Below are 23353 nucleotides of genomic sequence, written 5' to 3'. Positions count from 1 at the left end.
ACTATGTCACAAGTGTGTTAGACGAAAACAGAAAATCACAGTATCGAATCCCCTTAATATTCTGTGTTTCTGTGTTAGCCGAAGCCCGAAGGTTTGTGAAAACCAGATTTCTAAAAATAGTTATTGAATAACAATATTCCCTTTAAACTATAAGATAACTATTAGATAACCTACTACCTATGTGTTTATATTACAATAATTAGAAACCCACTTTGAAATACTATACAATTAAAGTATTTGAGTATTTACTCAAGTACTTTTTAAAAGTATTCTTTACAGGACTGTTAGATACTTAGATCATTCAGCTTAAATAAGTAGGTACCTATACTATTATTATAAAATAAAGTTATGCAAAATATAAATCATCAAGGAAGTCCGACCCCGGGATTTGAACCGGTGACCGGGTAGTTGATATTACCAACCTTAGTGATGCCCCATCCAACCTACCTACCTATCTACAATGAGCGTGAGCGTGAAATACTGAAATGTTTCCTATATAAACAGTATTATAGGTATTTACAATAATTAGGTACATTTACCAAAATCTTAAAGCTTAAATATTTATTGTCAATTCAGTTTTTTATACAAATATGAACTTAAACACTAATAAAAATGATAAAATATATTACGTACCTATGATACGGTTGTGTGGTATACAACAAGAATTATTTTTAATACCTACAAATGTTGGTTTTCAGGGCCGTCCTGACGATTTGCGAGGCCCAGGGCAGAGTAAATTTACGGGGCGTAAAATGTCATTAATATTGATAAATTACTAAGTCTATACATATAGTAGGCACCTAATACAATATGAAAAAAAAGTGGACAAGTGGATACCGCTCTGCTGTACAGTTGGTGTCAAGCATGTCGTTGTAATAGATGTGTTATATTTAAATTACATTGATAAATTATTGTATAAGAAAAAATATTCTGAGTGGAGGCGTTGTATCAACTTAGCAGACTTGTATAAATAATCAAATGTAGTAGTTAAAAAAAAATTAACAAAAAATAGAAAACGTGACTTTTCGTGGAACTTTTTTAGTTTGATAGAGGTACAAAAACTTGTTGGAAACCTTCTATTAAAATTTCTCATTTTATCTATGAAAAGAAAAACTTTTATGAATTTTGCCAAAATTTGAACTTTATAATCATCTAACAAATAATTGAGCCTATGTTTTTTAAACTTCCATTAATGAAAATTATGGCTGAGACACAATTGAGCATAAAACACCTTTTTTGCGACACGATTGAGCATAAATTGTCGGGGTATCAAAGGAAATTGAAATATAAAAGAAAACCAACACGATTGAGCATAAAAAACTCTGCAACGTTAGTAGTACCTATATATTTGTATGTTCTGAGCACCTTTTTTACATGGAGATTTCTTCAGTTAAAGCGGACATTTCTACATGCTCTCACCGTGTAACACAATATTTCAAAAACCCTAATGTATGTTCTGAGCACCTTTTTTTTACAGGGAGATTTCTTCAGTTAAAGGGGACATTTCTACATGCTCCCACCGTGTAACACAATTTTTTAAAAAAGTATGATAACAGTTTTTGTGATTGTACAACACATCACAGAACTGTGTCTGTATCATTTGTTACATAAACAAATTAATGTTTTTACCATCAATGTATTACTTATAAGTGTTGGTAACACTGAACTTTTTTTATTCACTCGTACTAAAATTAATTTAGCTATACACATGACAAAATAACATTTGTCATGGCTATACATTTCAGTAACTAATAATCCGTTGATAAACCAAGTTATGCTTTTTATTTTATTGTCTTGTTTCACTTATACATTTATTTTTTTAGTAAGAATTTTAAATTTAATTTTTTTCTTTAAAATAAAAAAACCATGAACTTTCAAAAAACTAGCGGCGATTATTCTTCATTAGTTTCTTTAGTACGAAACCAAGCAAATCAAACATATCCGCAATATACCACATTCACATCAAGATTAAAAACATATAATTTATTTCCGTCAACTATACCTCAAAACAAATATGTATTGTCTGAATTTGGTTTTATATATACAGCCAATACAAGGGTTCAAGATATTGTGGAATGCTTCTCTTGTGGACTTGTATTACATGACTGGAAGAAGGATGACATTCCATGGATTGTAAAAAAGGTGCTCAGAACATACAAATATATACTACTAACGTTGCCATTTTCAGTTTTGAACTGTATTATACAAAAATATTTATTTAAATAATTATAATGATTCAAAATATAACATGGCAAAAAAATATCATGTTTTCATATTCAATATGTAATATACCTAGTCACATTATTCAAAATATTTATAAATCAATAATAGTCTCAATAGTAGTCCGGAACTAATTTATTAATTGATAACATTGACGATAAAGCTGAGGGGCTCGGTTCACGGCTCGCGTCAGATATCATAATAATTGGTGTAATAATACGAGAAAATAATAAATTACAAAATTTTGGCTAGGTGAAATTGGCAACATCGCATAAAATATTCTATGCTCAATCGTGTTGCTAAAAAGGTCTATGCTCAATCGTTTTATGCTCAATCGTGCTTTGCCGAAAATTATAAGGAACCTATCATTACATTTTCAAGATTTTTTACTAAATGAAAAACATTTTATCGAAGATAATTTTAAAAAAATTCAGAAAAATGGAAAAATTTCTCAAGGGCTCAAGGCTATAACTAGCTCAAAAATAGTAAAAATATTGAGGAAATGTTTTATGGAAAATTCTAATATAAATATTTTTTTGGAAATTTCAAGGTTCTACAGTTATTAATTTTTGAGATACACCAAAAAAAATATAAAAATCGATATTTTTCAAAAATTGGTTTTGTATATAAAAGTCACCTATATATTTGTTTTTCTCAACGCTTTCTAAAACTACTTGAAATTTTTAATATAGACTTCCCAAAAATACCAATTAGTTTCCCTTTTCTATCAGTAAAAATGCTGATCTCGAAAATCGGAGCACTTTCACTACCTACCCAAAATGCGCCTTACAAAACAGAAAACACTTTTAATTAATTCTACGACTGACGTAAATTAATATAAGTACGTATAACCGCATAGGTAGTAAAAATTACAGCAATTGAAAGTATAAAAATATATAAATGATAATTTTTTTTCATATTAACTTGACTTTTTTATTGTATCTACAAAAGCCTGTCCAACTGGTGAAGGCGCGGGGCCCAGGGCGTGGTCCCCGCTCGCTCTGCCCTAAGGACGGACCCGTTGGTTTTACATAAGGTATTTCATTAAATTGAATCAATGTCATATTGAATGTTTCCTTAACACAATGAGCTTGAAAATGGTTTACGAACCCAACTGTATTAAAAACATACATACATACATATGGCCAAAGTTTGCATATCTGGGGAAAATCAAATATATTTTAATGAACCATAAACTGGCAAAGAATTTGTTATAGGTACCACACATATCAATGAATACGCACATATTATTATTTATAGATCGAGTACTCTTATAATCAATGTATGAAATAATCTATGAAAATATCTGAGTTCTTTAAAGCAATAGAAATATTTTCTTTCGTAGCTGCGATGAGATATTTAAGACTTTTCCAACATCAGACAAAATTGAAAAATCAAAATTGGTTTTATTATATATGACTTTTCAAAACCTGCAAGGTACAACAGATATTTTTTCTGCTTGCAATTATTGCAACTGTTGCAGTTTCGGATTCTTTATGTTTTGCTTTAAATCACATGGGCCAAATATTAATATATGTTATATATATTGTAATATATAGGTTGTATAACAATGATTTTTTATCATTAAAACCTTAAAAAATATTTAATATAATTATAATTATATTATAAGATGTGTTGGCTGTTGAGTCTACTTGGGCATTTGATCAGTTACACCTAACACAAAATTTGTATTTTAGGATCAATGTACCAATATTGCGCTTCTTAATATATTTTACAATTAGTGTATCAATTGGGTTTACCTTATAGTTTTACCTTGAGGTATAAAACAATATACTTTTGTCAAATTTAATTCTATCAAGATTGAATTATCATAAGAATAAATTATATGTACCTTCCTATATCAAAATAATTTAAAATTAAAACTTGTATTACCTATATTGTCATATTGATTAATTGTTTATTGATAGTTACTGGTTAAATATTGTTTTTTCTTGCATTTAAAATGTAAATACGCAGCTGATTTTCAGCCATTTGTTATTCCATAACAGTATTAGAACTTAAATGAAATATCATTATCTTATCATTAGTCGTCAGTCATTTCTTATTACTCATTAAAGTTTATAAGTTATTACTTATCAATTATACAAATTACCTATAACCGAAATGCAGTATACTCATAACTACACAAGTATGAATTTTGGTTATACCTATTGACGATAGGGCACTCCTGAAGCGAGTATATCTGGACTCTGGAGCCACAGTAATTAAATAAAAGTATAAATATTTTAATTGAAGTTCAATTCTAAATATGTAATTCTGTAATAAGCTAATTAAAGTTATCATTATCTATTATGAGGCAACTGTAGCAATGGAGCATGATATTACTAGTCTAGAGGAGTAGTTTATACTTAATCCCACCACTCAACAGTAGGTAATATTTTTTTCCAGATTACTGGATTTATAACCCCTCCTCTAGAGTCCCAAAAAATGCAGTTTAAAGGTAAATAAGTAGTTATATAGTAGTTTTATAAGTTGCTTTTCGAATACCAACAAACATAAAATAACTACCTAATTGTTGCATAAAATGTCAACATATTATACGTAATATTTGATTGGAGATGAAGCATTAAATTTATCAAAATAAATAAAATATGAAGTATATATTTTATAGATAACTTTTATGAAATGCGTTGTTAGCAATAAGCTAAATAATTAATACGTTGGTTGGGTGGTCATAAGATAGAATAAAACGTCATAATAAGCTCATAAATTGTGGCGGAAAGTCAGTAAATCATGAATTTAAAAATTAAATACGAAATGAAAATCGTAAACGTCAGCGCTATCTGTACAAATAAAATACCGAACGATATTACACAATCATCATTCATCCTAATAAGGTATAAAACACAGATATGTATAATAATATTTAATACATTATTATGTTGCATTCTGTTTGTTACACACATTTTTTTTCATCTCCAAATTTAAGACATATTATTGTCAAAAGGAAGTGAACATGTTTTGTGAATCACTCTGTATATTATATTTTAAAAAATTGTGTATTTTACCTAGTGAAGAATAATTTATTTTTCCATTAAATGTTAATAAATGGGGAAAAAGCGGTGATCAAACCTCTCTAACCCACCCTTCTCCATTACATCCATTAGAGTATAAGACCCTGAGTTTACCTATACATGTCCATATTATGAGGCCCACTTAGGGAATTGCATAAATTGAACTTCCTTAAAATTGTCATCATAAAATCTAAATTAAGTATTAACTAATTGAAAAGAAAGTAGAAAATCCTAAAAAGTCACTATTAAAAGCAGACAGATTTATAAATGTGTACAATATCCAAATTTTGATCTATACTGCAAAACCGAAACCTACTGAAAAACTGCTAAAAACTAACTACTGCAGTTCAATAATACTTTTGATTGTGTAAATTCATATGTATATTTATACCAACATTTATAGTTTAACTACCAGAATGTACTAACTCATTACTCATGCATAATATCAGGTATGCGTATGCATAAATTATGTAGTTGGACATTTCTCATTCAAATTATCTTGTTTGAATTTCATAATTTCATAATTGTTAAAACATTAAATTGTATTGAGATTTATACCTATTTTATCACCATGAAATTCTAAAAATAAAAAGGTCAGAAACAAAATATAAAATTACCCCAAAAGTGCTAAACCAAATTCATTACTATAAATACCTAGGTTTTAAATTATTAGTATTTTGTACCTATCAAATAATCATGATAAATAGATTATGCAACTTATGGAATATAAAGTAAACTAGGTATAATAATGAATAATAAATACAAACATTATAATAATATATTTGTTAAATCAAGTTCTTTCAATTTAACAAAAACATATATTTCTTAATTATCATAAAAATTCAAAAATAATAAAACAAGTCAAATATTTTAAAATATAGTAGTTTTGTTACTAATTGTAGTTATATAAGGCATATTACATTTATGGTATAATATGGGAGAAAATTCAATAGATTTAAAATAAATCGTAACTTGGCTCAATTTACAATAAGTGAAAAAAATGCATGTACTTCAAAAAACAACATAATTAAATATTTAACAAATACCTATATAATTTAAAATAATTTAAAAAAATTTTATCTTAACATATAAATTTCCCATTGAACCTGCTTAAATTTAGTTAACTAATTGAAAACTAAAAAAAATTATATTGTGACCTAAAAATGTAAGATATACAACTTTAATAATCATTGTTTTGGTAAATAGCTTTGATTATTGCATGACCAATAGCTGTACCCATTGGCGGAGGAACTGCATTACCAATCTGCCTATGTTTGTCAAAGATAGATCCACAGAATATGAAAGAATCTTTAAAACCTTGTGAGCGGGCACACTCTCGTACACTGACCACACGGTGTTGCTCAGGATGAAGTACTCTACCTTGTTTCCCCATTGGCTCAGGATTTGTAATGGTGGTTGAACAAAACCCTGACCATGCTAGACGGCCATATAAGCCTGCCCAGTTATTATGTCTATTACCAGTATGTGGTAAGCACCAAGGGATAATTGTATTGTTTTGACGATCTTGTGGATCACATTTATCACCACTGGCACACGTGCAAACACCACGTAATGCACCATTTGGACCATAACCATTTTTGATATCATGGTGAGTATACAAAAGTGTATTGGTTTTAAGGCCTTCAGGTAATTGTACTGTTATATTGGGCAGGTCTCTCCAGTCACTTCCTTCACATACTGGTATCAGTGCCATTCTAGCTTGAACCAAAGATGACATTTCCTTGCATATATGATCACATAATGTAGAGTCAGCATATTGGTTGTCTGGATATCTTAGTAATTTCTGTAAATGTGTAATGGGTGTAGAGTTGTATGGAATTCTTTCTTGATAAGCTCCATTTGATATTCCAGGTAAATCAGACCAAGCATCATATACTGTGAGGGTTCTCAAAGGGGCTGAATTAACATACTTGCAATTCGTTTTGAATTTCTCATCACCAACCTGGACACTTAAACTGGAACTTTTTCTATTAAAGACGTTTATAGGCTCCGGATAAAATGGCAATTTTTCACCGGGAGCGGCAGCCATAATGATTAATCTCCTTCTAGTTTGAGGTACACCAAAGTTACCGGCTTGTAGAATTCCAAATGTACACTGATAGCCCATACGTGTAATACATCTAAGAGTCAATTTAAGAACCATACTTCTTTTAAAAGATACAAAATTTCTAACATTTTCCATAACAAAATATTTTGGACGATAGAAATCAATATATGATAAAAATGAAACAATCAGAGAGTTCTTGAACAATGAATATTGTCCAGAATTAAACCTATTCATTCCACTAAACCCTTGACAAGGAGGTCCTCCACAAATGAAATCAACTTCACCCTTTTGCGGTATGTTTTGATTTTTACTGTTTGATTTTTCACCAGCCATTGCTAATTTTAATAAATGATTACAATCTTCAACAAACACAGTTGCCTCTGGATTGTTTAATTTAAATGCGCCTGCAGCTTTGTCATCGCATTCAATAGCCCAATTACTTATAACGAGACCACTATCTTCTAAGCCCCTAGACAGACCGCCACAACCAGCAAAAATATCAAGTCCTCTGAGTGGTTTGATTTTCTTATATGATGGTATATACTGTAATTTATTTTCATCCACATATTGATATTTATAATTAACATACACTTCTTTGCCTGTAAGTTTAGCTTCACTTGGAAGTTCATGTTCAGAAACAATAGAACCAAATATAAAATCATATTTCTTTGTAAAATAAAATCGATCTGGTCCACCCGAAGACCACAAAAGTGGATCTTGAATATTAGAAATGAAAGAAACATAACATTTACCACGTATGTTTTGATATGTCACCCTAAATTCTTCTTCTGACCAAAATAACATATTCATATCTGAATTTTTAGCATAATCTTCTATAGGAATTTGTTCAGCTCTATACATACGTCGTACAATCAGCTTGATATTTTTTCTATCCCAATCGACAAAGTATATTGCCAATATTTCTGCGATTTCAAATGGATCTGGAGTAGTTTCATTTGAACCACGCATTGTATTTTCCAATGACTTACGATAATACTCAGGATATTTTGTTTCGTCAATTACTTTTTGTTCTTGATTACTTATATTTTTACTGGTCTTTTTAAGCTCAAATGGCTCTTCTCCAATCATATTTGATCTTGAAGCTGTTTTGAATATTTCCGGTTGTAGATAAATAAAGCTACCAACTTTATACTCTTCATCAAATAATTTAAATTTATAAAAATATGAAATATTCTTATCTTGTTCAATGAACTCATATAATTCAGGTTCTTTCGATTTTTGTTCTAAGTCAAAATCTTCACAATTACTACAATAACCTTCTGTAATAACAGTATTTGGTTCTAAAGGTTTTGGATACTCAAATCGTCCAAATTTATCATCATATTGTAGTTGATAAAAAAATGAATTTTTATTTTTGCGATTGACAGGTTCTAAGAGATCTTGTAATTTTGAATTACCGAGTTGAAACCAATTTTTACTTGGTATTTTTTGTACAACATCTAATACTCTGACTACATTTTTAATATCAATATTTGTACAATTTTTGAGAGAAAATATTTCCTGAGGGTCAGCTGTTTCACCCAGTACAGTTTCATAACTATGCATAAAGAGCTGAATATGGGCCATATTTTTAAACTTTGTCTTAAAAAAATATTCTATGCATCCTATTAATGGAATTGTTGAGACATTGTTTTTTACAACAACAAACATCTTTTCACACAGTACTTTGTCTTTCCACAACACCTGATTAGCATTTACACGTATATCAGATATTTCTTTTTTTATTTTAGTGTTGCAAACATCATCAAACATGGTCTTAACAAGTTTATTCATATTTCCTTCATTTTCTTTATCATCAATATCTAATTGAGCCGCAAACATATTTTCAAACACATCTTTAACTAACTCTGTAGTAGTTGCCTTACTGAACTCTCGTTTATTAATATCAGTTTTCACATATTGAGTTCTTTGTCCGGCTCTTCTAGACAGTGCTTTGACAGGTTTTGCAGCCCCCGAAAGCTGGGTCAATGTTTCAATACATTGAGTTTCTGCTAAAGGTAAATGATACGTGTCATTTAAGTCGTATTCTAATACTTGATTGAGGACAAATTGGGCATGAGAAATAAGATCTTCTTCAGTGAATTTATTGCCTGTAGCTGGGTTTACAGAGTTTATTATACAATTTAAAATATCTTCATAAGTTGGATCGTCGTATTCACTACTTAAAATATTTTTAATTACCTCTCTACTTAAATGTATCTTTTCAGTTACTGACGTCATATATTTTTTATATTTAGGGTGTGGCTCAATTAATAAATAATCAGCATATTCTGTGTTTATACCTATTAATGCCTGAGTACCGCCATCGTATGATGATAACCACCATTCCAATATTGGTCCCAATTCTCTAGCAGCTATCCCATCTTCTATACTAGGACTATTATCATAAATTGGTTTTACATAGCCAGTCATATATATTGTGACATTTCTCTCCATTACCCCTGAATCTATAGAGCACATATGCCCATTTTCATCATAAATGCTGTAATTTGTTAAGTTGTGTTGTACCACATCATCATTATCAGTGTAAATATTAGCCAAAACCTCGTTTGTTAACACAATGCATTCTGGTGCGGCACTTGAAGGTATACACACATCTTCTGTATTTGTTTTATGACAAAACTTGCAGCGTACCTTAGTATTGGTGATTGGGATATCTGTATGCATTCCATTGTTGTCAGAAAGTGAATCATGCTGTTCTTGTGTGATGGACGGTTCTTCACATTTGCGTTTAACACCTTTTGGTTCTGGGTCGCCATTTACACCACCTGCCATGTGCTCGACCTTTACGTGACTATCAGACCTAGTATTGTAAAAAAAAATAAATATAAATATTTTCAGACGGATATTGGGTAATACGAGTATTATACTCATAAAATCATGATTAAAAATGTTTAATACGCTTACCGGTACTTTGTCCTAAACAATAAATATGCGCAGATTTACCAGATTTCTCAGCAGTTTGAGTAATAACGACTCCAACAAATGAAAAGGATGACTGGCAATTGCGACGGACCGCTTCACCACAGATCCACAGGTGTTGGTTAATATACACGTCTATGATAAAGTATTTCGATTTCCGGCCATATTTCCCAGTGTTTGGCAAATAATGGCGCGAAAATATCAATTGTTATCAACGAAACTTGATACCTTGATATATATATTCACCTTGGAATGAAATCCATGCACCCTCATAGAATATATTTTATGGCGGCGCACACAAAATGCACACCAGCGCAATCTGGTTGATCAACTCAAGCCTCAAAAATTACTGGCGCAGTGCCGCAGTGGGCGCACTGCTTAAAATTCAAATAGTCAAATGCCCTAGGGCTATGGCTATGGCTAAAATAGCAGTTATCAGTATAGCCCATGCCCTATACAAAATACACTAATACCACGGACGCACGGAAATACGGAATAGACTTTAGATTGTTATATAGAACAAATTTAATTTAGCTAGGTATCCCACAAATTTGTTCTTTTTTTAAATCAGAAAATTATTATTTTATAACCAATCCAAATACAGTAATCTCGATAACTCGAAACTCTAAAGGAATAAAAATTAATTCAACTAATTGTATAGTAATATACATCAAACACAACTAAAAACATTTCAAGGGGCAAGAAAAAAATTCAAATTATCAAGGATTTTGAGTTATTGACACTCAATTATATTTTGAATTTTACCAACGATCATCAATACTCATTACTCGAGTACAGTCATATGCCTACACAATTATTCACCTCTAGGCTTATAGTTCAGACTATGTCAGTAGTTAAGCTTAGCGATGATTGAGGTAGGTATTAGGTAACTATCTAGTACCTAGTACCTACCTACTAAGTACTAACTTGTAAATAAAAAAATTAACAAAATCTGAATGAATTAACTAAATTAAATTACTTTTGTAAACTACCTACTCTACTAAATTAATCTGTTTACAAAACAGAACAATTGATTACGAATCGCGGTAAAAAGCCCAGAAATATAAATATAAATGTGAACACATGTATATACTCTACTCCTAATGACCTAATTAGTAATTACCATAATATATCAAATTATCAAGGCTAGACGCTAGTTGGTTAAACTAGATTTAATGCAGAACGTTGATTTCTTAATGTTCTTTTAACATGGTCTTCCACTGGCATCTTTACTCTAGTGTTACCGTCCAACTTAGAAATTTCTGCCGCATAAACATCAAGTGGCTTAGATAAACCAGTTTTTGATCGTTACTTCATCGCACACAAAGCTTTTTCTATCTTTACACTATCAACATCTTTCAAATGGCTATGTCCTGTTTTTACTTCTGGGTTCTCTATTTTGAGATTGGTGTATAATTCTCCAGTACATTTCATTGAACACCTCTTAGTGCCAGTTGCACCGTCTCTGATTAAAGTTAACCGGAGTTTAATCGGCCAAATTTGCCCGGTTAAATATCTGTTACCAGCTGATTGAGCTTAATCAAAGCTTAATCGTAGACAGTGCAACTGGCCCTAAGAACACCTCCAGGTTATTTTTGATATGCCAATATACTTTACAACATATACATAACCTTTGTCACCACCTTTATTTGATTTTATAATCTCCATAGTCACAAAAATTGGTAAAACAAAAGTATAAAATATAAAACAAATTTATAACTGGATAAAACTGTACTAGTAGGATGTGTAGATAGTATATCAACAACCAAGTAATGGAGTACTATATGGAGTGTCAATATTACCCAGCTATTGATACATTTTAATATTTTGACTGGTTATATACTGTTTATATAATATATATATATATATAAATATAAATTATGTTGGTAAGTAACGAACAATATAAATTAAATTAAATGTTAAAGGCTTATCAATAGTTGGGTAATAAAAATGAAATTTATTGGCAGGATCAAACCCCCTATATAAACTATCATCTTGAGCAACGAAAAAGAAGATCTTATAATATTTTCAATAGAACAAAAAATAATGATGATTATTTGTATTATATTTATACATACTAATATTATAGCTACATTTAAATTGTTCAATAGTTATATACGATTAATAGTTAAGTATCAGTGATATTCAGATATATAATTATTTATATTTGAAATTTTAAGATTTTCTTTTATAAAATTACCTATATTGGCCTAGGGCTATTCGATTATTTCGATTAATCGATTATTACGACGATTATTTTTTTATCCAATTATAACAGACTAGTATTTTACCATAATGTAGGAAAAGTAAACGTAGTATGCAGATATTCAGCAGCCAATATTATGTTATTAATATTTAATAATTTAAATTATAACTATTCTCATGATAAAAGCAAACTCAATGAATTCAAATTTCACAAACACGTTTATTATAACTTGAAATTCAAAATGAGCATTCAAAATCCAGTAGGCCAATTTATCAGCTAGTTTTTAAAATTAACATTTAAGCAAATATAATATAGAGAACTATACATAAAATAGTTATTATTTTGTGTATACAGAGGTGTACCTTTCTGTGTAACTATTAAATCCAAAACCGTTTGTTTTGCCTATGATTTACTTAATAGTTTATTATTTTCATATTTTGATACCAATATAACTATTTTACTTAGGTACATAAATACATTTTTCATGCTTACATAAAAACAGTTAATATTAAGAATTTTAATTAATTGTACCTACCTATTTTAATAAATTGATAGTCAAATCTATAGTCACTATAAGTTAATTGATAAGCCATAACATTTATCTCACTGGTAAGTTTTAGTTTAATTTGTAAAATTATTTAATGCTACTACCTAGATTATTATAACCATTATAAAAAATTGACATTTTTGCCATGTTTTTATGCTGGCTTTCATTCTAAACCGGTTTAAAATTATCCCACAAATTATCCCGCACCGGGATAATGAACCATGTAAATCCCGGTGCATTATTTTTTCACACCAGTTTAGTCTAGCGAATTTCTACTTTCCGTTAATAAATAATTTATAGAAAGTAGGTAGTCTAATCTGATTCAAAAATAAAAATAATATTATTGACTTACGCTTTATATTTTACTCCCTATAAAATATATAGGTACTTTTAACAACAACCGTTTGAGATATAGTGTGTTTCCACTTTTCCAGTGGCGAGGCGTGATACTCATCTTTAGGTAAGTAGTAACTCTACGACGCTGGAAAAAAATAACCACGTCCCCACGGACCAAGATAATAAATTTGCGGCGGACGATGACGGGACGTCGATAACGATAATTACACAGAAATAAAGTTAATTTTTAATTTAATAACGATTACTTTTGTATAAATAAAATAAAACTTAAATGTGAACAGCGAGACACGTCACGTACTCACGTGGACTATTCTCAGTACTTTATCTATTCCATAATATTATATAAACTTATCTATGATCTATTCTGTGGCGCAACTACACGAGTAGACGTGACAAGACGTGACAACGATAGTCGATAGCCATCACACCCCTGCACACCACACCATGTAGAACGAGATGTCGTCTCATATTTATTTTTAGACTGTATTAGGGTATTTACTGGAATTACCCGCTACGTCAGGCATCGCCAGGCATCAAACGCGCGGCTAGCAGCTATAAATTATCATGTAAATTATAATGATACATATTATAAGTAATAACTATATTATTATAAATTATAATAAATAATAATTAATACTACCTACTTACAACAATAAAACAAAAAAAAATTTTAACCTACATATTATTATATTATCAATTATTTATAATATAATAAATGTGATTTGTATGACATGACATTCAAATTTGTAAAATAGGCCATAGGGGCCACAATGCCAAATAATGAAATAAAAAAATAAAAATATGTGGGTCAGGTACTCAGGTGACCCCTAATCTCCCACATGGGACCGACACTTCACCTTTTTTATGATTAAAGATTAATATATACTTTCGCTTCCGGACTTGAATTTTTATAAGCTATGTAAAATGTATTGTAATTAATGCAGAATTGGTATATTTTTTGTTTTAAACAAAATAAAATGTATGAGTTTTAAACAGTTTAAAACAGTGATTTAAACAGTATATTTAAAAACTTAATTTTAATATTTAAGGGGCCTGCGCGCGACTTGTTATTATGCTCAAGAACATGTCTTACAGGAAAAACTCTCACGCCTCGTTTGATTTCCGTATTTTTTTTTTTAGAGAGAGGAAGACTATTTGCAGGGCGAATTGGACTTGAATTTTCAAAATTATTTTTTTAAATCTTATATTACAAATTTGAATTTAATCAATTTTTACAACTTTTTAGGTTTTGTTTTATTTTTTGTTTTTAGCAACGTAATGAAAAATCGAAATGCGAATGCACCCTGTAAAAAATATTCCTCTACCTATCTAACAAAAAAAAAAATTACGGAAATCGGACCAATCTACGAGGTGTGAGAGTTTTTCCTGTAAAGTGTGTTTTTATCGGTATAATAAACCCTATCAACCCCCCCCCCCCCTTAAATAGGTATCGGGTAGTAGTTTAGTGGAAAAGTATTACAATTGAAGTAGCAACTAAAATATAAAATTTAATTTTCAAATTGTATAGAATTGCGGAAAATTTGAAAAATTGCAACTAGGACCCTTAATATGTAATTTTCCTATACAGTTATATGTAAATGCCTAAATGTTTAATGTTTAAATGTTTATAACATATAGTGTAACAATTATAAATATAAATATGTTACATGACACCTATGTATATAATACGAACTCTACCGTATGTACGATTACCGGCTGACCGATACATTAATAAACACACACATAATTGTGAGGCCTATGATTGACACACACAGTGTATTAGTAACTAATAAGTACTAAGTTAGTTCACTGTGCACCTTAGGCCTCAATACACGCTACGATTGCCGGACTCCGTATGACTACGACACAGTTACATAGTATAATAGAATATACTAGATATATTTGTGAGTATTATTATATTTTGTAAGTGTTTAGTAGACAATAAAATATAATTATAACTGAAAAGGAATCTTAGTATTTTAAATATATTTAAAATCCTGATAACTACATATCTGCCCCTGGCTACGGTATTTATATCTATAGAATCCTACGATCCTCCAACAAAAATATTTTTATTAAAAGATAAACCAAGGCACCAACTACCAAGTATATATTTTAAACTAGAATAGGAAGAATCGAGAAAGTCTATGCTTGTATGTAATATATTTTTTATTCGTTCCGCTCAGAACTGTGGGTCACTGTAATCTGTATTGGATGGTGTTAAATACTTTAATAGTTAAATTTGAATTCAACAATATAAAATCATTGTAGGTAGACCGTATAGTAGATATACAAAAAACGATTTTGATCGAATACGCCAACAATATTACTATAAGTACCTACTGACTATTGAGTGTAGGTATATTTTATGATATTATTGTGATTAAAGTAATTAATTTTAGTATTAGGCATTAGTAATTTAGTGTACTAATTTAGTATATATACTACAGTAAGTTAAATTCATTTTTGCCAAAAAAATTACCTTTGAAAATGTCATTGTATGTATGAAATAATATACTATACTTTTACTTATACTACACTATATATTGTATAATATACTCTAAAAGTTTCATACATCCATTTTTAAATTACAATAAAATAACGAACATCGCTATTCTTAGTTTTTACCTGTCATTTCGTCCAAATTTGAATTTAAAATGTCTGTAAAAATTAACTGTATTAATATTTTTTTTTTTAGATTTTTTGGTTACAGTATGAACTATTTATGAGAATCTTAATTTTTAATTCTTAGCTATAAAAATTGACCATTTTATAATTTTTTAATTATAATAATTAATTATTTTCGATATTATGAAAAATTTTGTCAAAAATCGAACTTTAAATGCTTATGAAAAATTGTTACTATGTATTTTTAATATTTTTCAGGAGTATTTTCACGCTTTTTGACTCAACAAATAAAATGTGTAGATTTTGACATCTCGAATACACCAAAAAACTTTTCCATCGAACAAGATATTGTTGAAGAAATTTTTCTGCCAAAACGGGGATGAATTAAAAATAAATAACATTTGTTAAAAAAACGGCAAAAAAGCCAACGGCACGTAGTGTTCCCAAGCGGTCACCCATCCAAGTACTAACTACGCCCGACGTTGCTTAACTTCAGTGATCGGACGAGAACTGGTGTATTCAACGTGGTATGGTCGTTGGCGATGACTAGGGCGAAAATAACAATATTTAAAATAATTAATCAAGATAATGTCATTCTAGATTTGAATCGACTAACTTATAAATTACTTATAATAATCTTCGTGGGACTTTTAGAAAATACCAAGGAGGGCACTGCCCCCGTTAATTTTTTTGCCCCCCCCCCCCCACCAGTTTACGCCTAACCTTAACGGCTCAACCATTTATAGCTTTTGAAAGGGTATAAATATTGTTTTATTGTTTTAATATATACCTACATTATATTATTATGATGATTGATTTAAATAAATAAAAGAAAAAAATGATGATCAGCGATGATAATAAAATAAAATATTATATCATAAAACAAAGGGTGGGTATTTCTAGGCCAGTACAAATTCTTGCTTTTTAACTATGCGTCTATGCACTCATATTTTAAACATATTTTACTATCTATTTAAACAGAGGGTGTCGTATCGTTGTAGAATGTGGGTCTTCAATTGAAATTTACTGTACATTACAAATAACAATAATATTATAATATATCAAAAAAGGAAATTTTCCTAATGATTTTCTTGATACTCAAAGGTATTGGGCATTTGCATTCTTATTTATAATTAATATCAGCTATTATATCAAAATAATTAACTAGGTAGGTATATAAAATTCATTATAGCGGTTCCTGCAGTATCATTCATATAATATAATATATATATAATATATACATATAATACAATATAATATATACATATTATAAATTAGTCAGGTATCCAGATTCCTGCAACAGTAAATTATTATTTTCATTATTCGGCATAATTGCACTTTAGCTACCACATTAAAACGGGTTAAAAATTATAAAGCCTAAAAAAAATCTACGTAAAATGTAAATCTTTAGTTAAGTTTATTTTGTAGTACCTATATTATATAGGTAATTCAAAAATGAATTCGTTGCGTGAGGATGTGACAACAATATTAGGTATTATTTAAATTCATCGCGGGATAAGGAGTTCTGCAACAATTCTCGAAAGTCAAGGTGGTTGAAACACCAAAATAATATTTTTATATTCTCAAAATTAAAAAGCGGGTAAGTGGATGTCGCTCTGCTGTACAGTGTATAAATATATACAGACATACAGTATAGGTTACAACTTACATGTGGGTAGTCAGAAGTCAGAATCTATAATAAACAAAATAAGAATACGTTGGTGCTATCTAACGGTATAAAAGGCAGAAACTGCTGGAAGTTTATTGTGCATATGTCGACGAATTATAATCGTCGGCGATAGATGGCACTACCATTCTCGTAATGTCATAGACAGTGTTGAGACCACGGACTAAGATATAATAGATTATATCTTAGTCCGTAGTTGAGACCATAGACCTTATACTAAGGTTGAGACGGGCATGTACAGTTTCCGCCAAAATGTGAAATGACAGATTCCGCCAATTTAAAAAAGGTTCGATTCCCGTTAGGTTAGGTTAAAGTTAGGTTAGGTAAAATCATTTTAATATATTCCATATTAATTGGAGTATTATTCCTATTATTTTTTTAACTAATAAGTTAAAATTTATGCTACCGCACATTTGCTGATGTATCTTTAAAATTGTTCAACTTTTCATGTTAATATTTTTTTTTTAAAAGATATTTTATCGTTGTATCGACTATGAACTAATATGTACCTAAAATCAAACCAGAAATGTTCAATTTTATTAACTTAGAAAAAATAAAAAAAGTTGGCAAAAATAGTATTTTTGAAAGGAAATCGCGTATAACTTAAGTCGTGGTGCTCAATACGCCAGTTGTACACTACGACCAACACATCGTAATTTGTAGTTATAGGAATATAGTTGTAGTTTTAGGCTTTAGCATTCATTTTTCTTTGTATTGAACAAAACAATGGAAACTTATATGCTATAGATATCGTTCTTTAATCGTGATCGCGGTTAAAATCAAATTTCGGGAGATCGGTTACGCCAACCTAAGAAACATCAATTTCCCACTTAATAATATTTTTTTTTTACCTAACCAGCGTTTCCAACATAAGAATACAAAAATCTTAATTTAAAAACTTAACTACCTCTTATCAATTATAACAGTTGGGTCCCCCAAGATAACAGCCAAATTTAAAAGCCGAAACAACGACAGGCACGCCATTGGCAGTTAGAAAAGAAGACGGAAATACTAAATCAACTCGTCAAGACGTCACTAGCATGTTTTTAAGTTTTCTTTTATTGCTGATGAGTGGCGGCTATTTACTGTTCAATACTTTTATTTATTGATTATTTTTATTATCTAATTCATATTTGTTTTGAAGTAAATTATTATTCAATTTTTTAATAATTTTATTACAGACAACAGTCTTACAGCGATGGATTCAATAGTTCTAAGTGACAATTCTGGTAAGTTCTGCAAGTTTATTATTTTTATATTTTTATTCGACATACCTAAACAATCAATACTATTTTTAACACATTAAGTTTATATGATAAAAGTAAAATTATAATAATATGAATGTTGTGGTTAATCAGCCACCCATTAGTAACTCTTGGCTAATGATAATTATTTTTTTTTAAATTATTTATTGTTTTTTTTTTCTCTCAGGGACGTTAGACATTAAAGTTTTGTAAAAGGTCACGGCACCACTTTCTTTTTAATCTGCTGTTAGGATTTCCTGGGAGTGTAAGGATGAAAAGATCTTTTATGAGAGGGTTTGGATGGATTTGAAGTCGTTTTATGGAAACGTGTGTAGAATATGTGTGCTTCTGCTTCTAGTGTTCTCATATGGAGATTGTTATGAACAGTGCCGCAATTAGGATTCTTGGAACCCCGGACAAAGTCAATGTATGGGGCCCTGAAGTAGTTAGGTCTAATGTCTATGTATATAATATTTTTTTATAGGTTACCTATACAAAAATGAATAATGATGGTGATTTTTTTTTTTTTTAAAAACAAACTATAATGTGAAGGTCCACTACACAGTGATCAGTGACCATTTTTTTTATTTTTTATTTGTATGACTACAATGAGCAGTAGCACTAAGATATTAGTGACCATTTATAGATAAATATGGATATTATTATGGATAAATAGAGGCCAATATACCCTAATTATATATTTATAATTAGATAGCATAATAAATTATAAAAATAAATATTATTTTATTATTTTTGCAATTGATAATAGTGTGTTTGTGGATATTAATCATATACTATAGCGTTATAATATTGTATCGTAAATTATAGTGCTGATGACCGATGATGAACAAGATGAAGATCCTCAAATAAGTGTAAAACGTGTCAAACGTAAATTTACGGAAATGCCAGAAAACAAGAAGAAACCGTCCTTAACACCTACTGATATCGCCCTAAATGAAACAAATCATTTTCAAGGTAAGGTATGCTGTGAATTTTGTCTTAAAACAAAAACAGAAGATGTGGATATACCTACAGATGCTGAATCAGAGTGCATTGTATTAGCTAATGAGGTTTTGGCCAGTATTTTCACTGATAATTTTAATATTATACAACACAAACTTATAAATTACAGTATTTATGATGATAATGGACACATGTGCTCAATAGATTCAGGAATGATGGAGAAAAATTTAAATCTGTACATATGTGGCTATGTGAAACCAATTTATAATCATAGTCTAGATATAAAAGGTGGAATTGCATGTAATGCGGGACCAATATTAGAATGGTGGCTATCATCATATGATGGTGGTGCTCAGGCATTAATAGGTATAAACACTGAGTATGCTGATTATTTATTAGTTGAACCACATCCTAATTATAAAAAATATATGACATCTGTAATTGAAAAGATAAATCTGAGTAAAATAGTAATTGAAAAAATGTTAGACAATCATGAATCTGATGATTCAACTTATGAAGACATTTTAAATTATGTTGTATCATCTATAAATCCAGCAACAGGTATTACATTTTCAGAAGAAGATCTTATCACTCATGCACAGTTTGTACTCGATCAAATAACTGACTACGACTCTACTGGAACTTATGATTTTCCGCTATCTGAAACTCAATGTATTGAAACTTTGACCCAACTTTCAGGGGCTACACAATCTGATTATGCACCGATCAGAAGATTAGGTAGATTGGGACAAGGAGTTACATGTATAAAATCTGATTTTAGTCAACGAAAGTTCAGCAAAGCCACTACTACAGAGCTGGTGAAAGATGTATTTGAAAATGTGTTTGCTGCTCAGTTAGATATAGATGATAAAGAAAGTGAAGAAACAATGAATAAACTTGTGAAGACTGTATTTGATAATGTTTTCAATGAAGATGTTAGTAATGATCTATCTGACGTTAACTGTGTTGAAAATCATGTAATGTGGAAAGATCAGAAACTGTGTGAAAAAATGTTTGTTGTGGTGAAAAACAATGACTCAGCAACTCCATTAATAGGATGCATACAATATTTTTTTAAAACAAAATTTAAAAATATGGCCCATATTCAGCTCTTTATGCATAGTTATGAAACTGTACTTGGTGAAACAGCTGACCCTCAGGAAATATTTTCCCTCAAAAATTGTACAAATATTGATATAAAGAATGTAGTCAAAGTATTAGATGTTGTACAAAAAATACCTAGTAAAAATTGGTTTCAACTCGGTAATTCAAAATTACAAAATCTCTTAGAACCTGTTAACCGCAAAAATAAAAAATCTTTTTTTTATCAACTTCAATATGATGACACATTTGGACGATTCGAATATCATAAGCCTGAAAAACCAATAAATGATATTAGAAATAAATATTGTAGTAACTGTGAAGTTATTGAATGTGAACAAAAATCAAAAGAACCTGATTTACTTGAGTTCATTGAAGAAGAAAGCGGTATTTCATATTTTTATAAATTTAAATTATTCAATGAAGAATATAAAGTTGGTAGTTTTGTTTATTTAAAACCTGGAATATTCAAAATAGCTACAAGATCAAATATGATTGAAGAAGAATTATTTGAGTTTGAAGAGAAAAATACAAATATAAGTAATCAAGAAGAAAAAAATGTTGATGAAACTGTGTATACAGAATATTACCGTAAAACATTGGAAAATTCAATGCGTGGTTCAAATGAAACCACTCCAGATCCATTTGATATTGCAGAAATAAAAGCTATTTATTTTGTTGATCGTGATACTAAAAATATCAAGCTGATTGTACGTCGTATGTATAGAGCTGAACAAATTCTTGCAGAAAATGTTGCTAGAAATGAAGATATGAATGTATTATTTTGGTCAGAAGAAGAGTTTAGAATCACATATCAACAAATATGTGGTAAATGTTATGTTACCTGTGGAGCCAACATTCTAGATCCACTTGTATGGTCTTCTGGTGGTCCTGATCGATTTTATTTCAAATGCAAATATGATTGTCTTACTAATTCCATTGTCCCTGTGTATAAACTCCCAGGTGAAGCTAAACTGGTTGGAAAAGAAGTTTATGTCAATTATAACCATCAATATGTGGATGAGGATAAATTACAGTATATACCATCATATAAGAAAATCAAACCACTCAGAGGACTTGATATATTTGCTGGTTGCGGTGGCTTGTCAAAAGGCTTAGAAGATAGTGGTTTAGTTATAAGTAATTGGGCTATTGAATGTGATGACAAAGCTGCTGAAGCATTTAAATTAAACAACCCAGGATCAATTATGTTTGTTGAAGATTCTAATCATTTATTAAAATTAGCAATGGCTGGTGAAAAAACAAACAGTAAAAATCAAAACATACCGCAAAAGGGTGAAGTTGACTTCATTTGTGGAGGACCTCCTTGTCAAGGGTTTAGTGGAATGAATAGGTTTAATTCTGGTCAATATTCTTTGTTCAAGAACTCTCTGATTGTTTCATTTTTATCATATATTGATTTCTATCGTCCAAAATATTTTGTCATGGAAAATGTTAGAAATTTTGTATCTTTTAAAAACAGCATGGTTCTTAAATTGACTCTTAGATGTATTACACGTATGGGCTATCAGTGTACATTTGGAATTCTACAAGCCGGTAACTTTGGTGTACCTCAAACTAGAAGGAGATTAATCATTATGGCTGCCGCTCCCGGTGAAAAATTGCCATTTTATCCGGAGCCTATAAACGTCTTTAATAGAAAAAGTTCCAGTTTAAGTGTCCAGGTTGGTGATGAGAAATTCAAAACGAATTGCAAGTATGTTAATTCAGCCCCTTTGAGAACCCTCACAGTATATGATGCTTGGTCTGATTTACCTGGAATATCAAATGGAGCTTATCAAGAAAGAATTCCATACAACTCTACACCCATTACACATTTACAGAAATTACTAAGATATCCAGACAACCAATATGCTGACTCTACATTATGTGATCATATATGCAAGGAAATGTCATCTTTGGTTCAAGCTAGAATGGCACTGATACCAGTATGTGAAGGAAGTGACTGGAGAGACCTGCCCAATATAACAGTACAATTACCTGAAGGCCTTAAAACCAATACACTTTTGTATACTCACCATGATATCAAAAATGGTTATGGTCCAAATGGTGCATTACGCGGTGTTTGCACGTGTGCCAGTGGTGATAAATGTGATCCACAAGATCGTCAAAACAATACAATTATCCCTTGGTGCTTACCACATACTGGTAATAGACATAATAACTGGGCAGGCTTATATGGCCGTCTAGCATGGTCAGGGTTTTGTTCAACCACCATTACAAATCCTGAGCCAATGGGGAAACAAGGTAGAGTACTTCATCCTGAGCAACACCGTGTGGTCAGTGTACGAGAGTGTGCCCGCTCACAAGGTTTTAAAGATTCTTTCATATTC

General features: G+C 30.2%; 1 protein-coding gene, 1 non-coding gene and 2 pseudogenes across 2 annotated transcripts; 2 read left to right on the top strand and 2 right to left on the bottom strand.

The window, feature by feature from the left end:
- The first annotated feature begins 1780 nt into the window (after positions 1-1780).
- On the top strand, positions 1781-3987 carry LOC103309011. The gene is made up of 2 exons (XM_029491184.1): positions 1781-2201; positions 3918-3987. Exons 1-2 carry the CDS (start codon positions 1867-1869, stop codon positions 3985-3987), a joined length of 405 nt encoding a protein of 134 aa, XP_029347044.1. The 5' UTR covers positions 1781-1866.
- A 2128-nt stretch (positions 3988-6115) lies between these two features.
- On the bottom strand, positions 6116-10508 carry LOC100569578 (annotated as a pseudogene).
- Positions 10509-16426: 5918 nt separating this feature from the next.
- LOC115034526 lies at positions 16427-16545 on the bottom strand. The gene has a single exon (XR_003839889.1). It is a non-coding gene; the product is annotated as a 5S ribosomal RNA (ribosomal RNA).
- A 1656-nt stretch (positions 16546-18201) lies between these two features.
- LOC103309010 lies at positions 18202-23347 on the top strand (annotated as a pseudogene).
- The last annotated feature ends 6 nt before the right edge of the window (positions 23348-23353 follow it).

The sequence above is a fragment of the Acyrthosiphon pisum genome, chromosome A3 (genome assembly GCF_005508785.2).
Source record: "Acyrthosiphon pisum isolate AL4f chromosome A3, pea_aphid_22Mar2018_4r6ur, whole genome shotgun sequence".
In the NCBI taxonomy this organism is placed as follows: Eukaryota; Metazoa; Arthropoda; class Insecta; order Hemiptera; family Aphididae; genus Acyrthosiphon; species Acyrthosiphon pisum.
This window is presented reverse-complemented; position numbering and strand designations above follow the sequence as displayed.

What these genes read in the sequence shown, in the direction of transcription:
- LOC103309011 (XM_029491184.1), top strand. Translation starts at nt 1,867, where the DNA reads ATGAACTTTCAAAAAACTAGCGGCGATTATTCTTCATTAGTTTCTTTA. An exon ending in TTTTCAGTTTTGAACTGTAT is followed by an intron (nt 2,202 to 3,917) that starts TATACAAAAATA and finishes TTTGTATTTTAG; the next exon opens with GATCAATGTACCAATATTGC.